The sequence below is a fragment of the Chrysemys picta genome, unplaced genomic scaffold (assembly GCF_011386835.1).
Source record: "Chrysemys picta bellii isolate R12L10 unplaced genomic scaffold, ASM1138683v2 scaf3922, whole genome shotgun sequence".
In the NCBI taxonomy this organism is placed as follows: Eukaryota; Metazoa; Chordata; order Testudines; family Emydidae; genus Chrysemys; species Chrysemys picta.
The window spans coordinates 1-5,000 of NW_027056623.1; the positions used below are offsets into that span (position 1 = coordinate 1).

At 50.7% G+C, this 5,000-nt stretch overlaps 1 protein-coding gene across 1 annotated transcript; it reads left to right on the plus strand.

Annotated features, from left to right (window-relative positions):
- The first annotated feature begins 1,412 nt into the window (after positions 1–1,412).
- LOC135980526 (protein MROH8-like) lies at positions 1,413–4,379 on the plus strand. The gene is made up of 4 exons (XM_065580485.1): positions 1,413–1,504; positions 2,432–2,536; positions 3,247–3,382; positions 4,133–4,379. The coding sequence occupies exons 1-4, from the start codon at positions 1,445–1,447 to the stop codon at positions 4,261–4,263; spliced, it is 432 nt and encodes a 143-aa protein (XP_065436557.1). The 5' UTR covers positions 1,413–1,444; the 3' UTR covers positions 4,264–4,379.
- The last annotated feature ends 621 nt before the right edge of the window (positions 4,380–5,000 follow it).

Below are 5,000 nucleotides of genomic sequence, written 5' to 3' on the forward strand. Positions count from 1 at the left end.
CTGTTATCAGTTTCCTTTAGTTTATAATGGAAATGAGGCAGGGATATAACGATGCATCTGGCTTTCTGGGTGATTGTCAAGAGCACAGCTTTGAATCACGGCAGGCCAATATCAGTTGAAACGTGAGGCTAGTTTTCTTGAGATTCCTGAAGGATTCACTGCTCAGAACAAATCTAAATACGGTTTCTCTTGTGCTCAGGGCACCCACATTATTGAATAAGTGAAGTAGCTAATTATTTAGCAACTATTGTGTACAAGAAGTATGGGCCAGACCCTTCGCTGGTATGAATCCGTGTAGCTTCACGCCCGCTGATGGAGCTATGTCAATATGCACTCATTGAGGATCTGGCCTTATTTTTATAGACCTTGTCTTAGGACAAGGTCTGAACTATAAATTCTATTGGTTTATGACTTGGAAGCCAGAAAGGCCCATTAGATCATCTAACCCAGGGGTGGCCAACCTGAGCCTGAGAAGGAGCCAGAATTTACCAATGGACATTGCTGAAGATCCACAGTAATATGTCAGCAGCCCCCCATCAGCTCCCCCACCCCACTCCCAGCGCCTCCCGCCCTCTGGCAGCCCCGCTGATCAGCGCCTCCCCCTCCCTCTCCGCACGTCCCCATCAGCTGTTTGGTGGCGTGCAGGAGGCTCTGGAGGGGAGGAGCGATGGCACGGCAGGCTCAGGGGATGAGGCGGGAAGGGGTGGAGTGGGGGCAGAGCCTGTGGCAGAGCCAGGGGTTGAGCAGTAAGCACCAGTAGCGTAGCTAGGGTGGAAGCGGGGCAGCGGCCGCTCCCCCACCGAGCACAAGTGGCGCCTTTTTCATTTTACTCACCCGGGAGCAGGAAAAAAAAGGCGCCACCTGCTGTGGCGCTTTTACTGACGGGGCGGCGCTCCGGGTCTTGGCGGTACTTCGGCGGCGGGACCTTCACTAGCTCCGGGTGTCTTCGGCGGCACTGAAGCTTCATTGCCGAAATGACGCCGAAGACCCGCAGAGCGAGTGAAGGTCCTGCCACCGAGGTGCCGCCGAAGACCCGCAGAGCGAGTGAAGGTCCCACTGCCGAGGGTGGGTAAAAGCACCGCCGCGGGTGGCGCCTTTTTTTTTCCACTGCCCCTGTTCCCTCCACCTGGCTACGCCCCTGATGAGCACCCCCGGGCACATTGGAACGCTGGCGCCTGTAGCTCCAGTCCCGGAGTCGGGGCCTATACAAGGAGCCGCATATTAACTTCTGAAGAGCCGCATATGGCTCCGGAGCCACAGGTTGGCCACCCCTGATCTAGCCTGATTTCTTGTATAATACAGGCCAAAGAATTTCACCCTGTGATTCTTGCCTCAAGCCCATAAGATAAATTATTTGTATAATCCATAGCTCTGTGGCGCTGAGCATAACGGTTCCCCCTCCTTTCAGGTTCTCTTCATTGAAACATTGCAGACCCTCAACGAGATGCTCCAGAGTCTGATTTTAGAAAATCCAGTTCCGGCTGAGCTAGAGAGGATCTTGCAGGTAAACAGGATCTAGAGATGCCGGTTGGAGGATGGTAAGGTAGGGAAGAGGAACAGGAAAATCTTGTTAAGAGCTTGTAAGGGAAAGGAGAGTTAAGGAAAGAACGGAGTGCCCCATCTCCACAGGGTTCTCCTATTAGGGCATATGTGACAAGGTTCATGTAGCACGGGGGAGTCTTCTATTTCCATCTGTGAGGTCTGACAATCTCCTCCATTGTTACCCTCAGTTTCTTTCCTGTCTCCAGGTGGCCCTTACATCACAGTGTCCTTTCCAAATGAGGACGTTATTCCCTTTACTGCCCATCATTGCTACTCCTGATGCAATTGGAGGGGTCACTGCCAGGACTCTAGTCCCCCGTGAGGGCTGGCACCTGGCCTCCACAGAACTCCCAGCTCCAGCTGTCCCACAGTGAGAACCAATGGGTGCAATGGGAACCAAGACTGCCGCTAATTACAGAGCATGAGGGCTGGCCCAAAGTCTGCAATCATGAAAGAATAGAAGTTTTCCTCCAGCTGCTCTTATTTTGCTGAATGAAATGCTGGATTGTGTGGCTTGTCCAGAGAAGACTTGACCCTTCCCTTCCTTACATAGGATCCAATCCTGCATCCATTAAAGGCTCGATCCAATGCTCATTGAAATCAAATGGGGACCTTTCCGTTGACTTCAATGGGCATTGGATCGGTCCTGAGATCAATGTCAAAACTTTCATTGACTTCAGCGGGTGTGTGACTGGGCCCTCAGAGAGAAATGCACTTTGCTTTCGTTCGAAGAGAAGAATTCCATGTGAATTTTGAGTCTGCACAAAGCAGACGCAGCCTGTATCTGTAAGAGTGAGATGATTCAGCCAGAATAAAGATTATCCTTTGGGGATCACTTGTATACACCCTTTCCCCCTGTTATTTTTAACCTGTCTTGTTTTTCCTGCAGCTCATGGACTCCTGGATGCAGTCCAGGGAAGCTTGCCGGCGGGAGAGGGCTGTATGGAGCAGCATACTGCTCCTAAACTTCGTGGCCACAGAAGTCAAACTGGATGTGAGTAACTCTTGACTTCTAGTGACCTGATTGCAAACTAGACCTACAGGGCACTCTCCCACGCCAGAGAAACTTCCTGCTTAGAAGTATGTTGATGGGCCCCACAGTGCAATGCTCCCTAATAGGCGGAGGAAAAACTGATCTCGTTGCTCGTCCATCATCCTGACTGAGATGGGTTGGCGTCTGATACACTTGGAAAATAAATCCAGTGCCCTGGAGGAATAGGCCACCTCTTTCCAATGCAGGAAAGGCAGCTAACAAGGGGCACAGGAAGAACGGGTTTTTCTATGGTTGGATCTAATGAATTTCAGAGAAAAGAGATTTCAAAATCCTAGAGACTGAAGACATTTCATCCCCAGCTGGTTCCCTGTTTGCCTCCATTCCTCATCCTAGTACCATGGGATACTTTCCTCTTGTGGAGCTGCAGGAAGAGGCCTCTCCATTCCAGCCCACCTCAGCCGTTACAGATCATTATGATCCTGATCTTGCTCCCACTGACGTCTGTGGCAAAACTCCAGTGGACGTCTGTGGTGTGGGATCGAGCCCTATATTCTTCTTCTGGCTCCCAAGCCTCTTCTGAAGAGGGAGAGCTGAGGATCACACCCCATTATAGAAAGGGACTGTGTGGATATAGACTCCTTGCCTAGGAGACACAGCCCGCTTTACCTGCAGTGGTAATGGATTCCTCCTCTCCTCTTTTGTACAATTAGGAAGCGTCTCCATTCACCAGGCTTGGACACCTGGTTGCAGTGCTGGGGATCCGCTGTGGGGATCCCGTCAAGGCGATCAGCTCAAAGGCAGCAGGGGCTGTTCATTACCTCGTCTCTATTGCGTGGCGCCAAAAGAGTAAGAGAAGCACTGATGAGCATCTGAATCCCCCTCCTGGGAGCTAAATGCTAGAGACTTTCCTCAGGCAAAGCTCCCGTTCAGGATAGTGCCTGAGGAAGAAGTAGAGCATCTGGCTCGGTATTTGTTCCTTTGAACAGAGTGCTGGTTTTTTTGTGGATCTAGAAACAAGTGTCTGATAGTCATCCCGTAATTCTAGCCCTGACTTTCAAAGAAAGGAAAGGGGAGGGGGGGAATAAAGAGAAAGGCAACACACGTTACCGCAAACTGAGACTGGTAGAGCTCATTCCGTCAGTGGGAATGGGAAGGGTCAGTGGGACACGATGATAGGGGATTCAACGCCATCAGACCAATTAGTTCAGTTCGAGATGCCTGTACCCCAAACGCCCCAGAACTTTGATGGCTGTTGGAAATCTGGATCCAAATCTGGGGCTCGATTCATGACTGTGTTAATCCACTTCTATGCCACTGAAGTGTTTTGGCTAGATTCCAGTCACCACTTGATAGAGCCATTTTACTCTGGGGGTCAAGGCCCTGATCCAGCACAACATTTACGCACATCTGTAACTTTCATCAGGCGAGTAGTCCCACGGAAGCCCCTGGGATTATTCATCTGCTTAGAATAATGTACGTGCTTAAATGCTTTCCTGGATCAGGGCCAAACAAAGGGCTTTGTCCAGTAAAGAGGGATGAGAGCAGAAGCCAGGAAGCAGAATGGAAAGTTAAGAGTGTTATTAACATGTATTTCAGTTGCACAGTTGGACAGAAAGAATGTGGAATGGACTGAACAGAGGAACAAGGAATTTCTGGCTGCTTGGAGCCCCACTGTGGTTTGCAACAGCCCCTCCAGGATCGCAGAGGTAATCACATCCTGGCACTAATGACCATTCTACATTGGTGTCAGTACAATACGGTATCGCACAGCTCCAAACTACTTCCTGTCCCTGGATCGCCCATCTCTATTGTGTATGGCTTACCCAAGAATTACAGCTCCTGCCCTTACTCATGGCTAGAAATGACATGCTCAGAAAGAAACAAGACGGGTGAGGTCCAATTTTTTTATTGGATCAACTTCTGTGGGTGAAAGAGACAAACTTTTGAGCCATACAGAGCTCTTCTTCAGACAGAGACAGAAGAGCTCTGTGTAGCTCAAAAGCTGGTCTCTCTCACTACCAGAAGTTGGTTCAATAAAAGATATAACCTCACCCACCTTGTGTCTCTAATACCCTGGGACCGACACGGCTACAACAGTGAAGACAACAAGTGCTCATAAAGAGTGATCTATTCTGCAGCAAGTGGTTCTGAACCTTTCCAGACTATTGTACCTGATTTCAGTCCCAGGGGGCGGGGTTCGGGCTTCAGCTTGAGCCCCGGGCGGTGGTAAGGTGGCCGGGTGCCCGGTTTTCGACCAGAAAATCTGGTTGAAAAGGGGATCTGATAGTGTCCGGTCAGATCTACTGACTGGACACCCAAAGTCCAGTTACTGCGGGTGAGGGAGGTGGGGAGGTGCCAGGTCATCACCCGCACCAGCCCCTACTCAACCGGGGCCGCCACCTACCCACATCATGCGGCTGCAGCTCCCAGCAGGCAAATTGCTCCTGACCTGGGCGGGGAAGAG

What these genes read in the sequence shown, in the direction of transcription:
- LOC135980526 (XM_065580485.1), top strand. Translation starts at nt 1,445, where the DNA reads ATGCTCCAGAGTCTGATTTTAGAAAATCCAGTTCCGGCTGAGCTAGAG. An exon ending in CCACAGAAGTCAAACTGGAT is followed by an intron (nt 2,537 to 3,246) that starts GTGAGTAACTCT and finishes TTGTACAATTAG; the next exon opens with GAAGCGTCTCCATTCACCAG. An exon ending in TATTGCGTGGCGCCAAAAGA is followed by an intron (nt 3,383 to 4,132) that starts GTAAGAGAAGCA and finishes CATGTATTTCAG; the next exon opens with TTGCACAGTTGGACAGAAAG.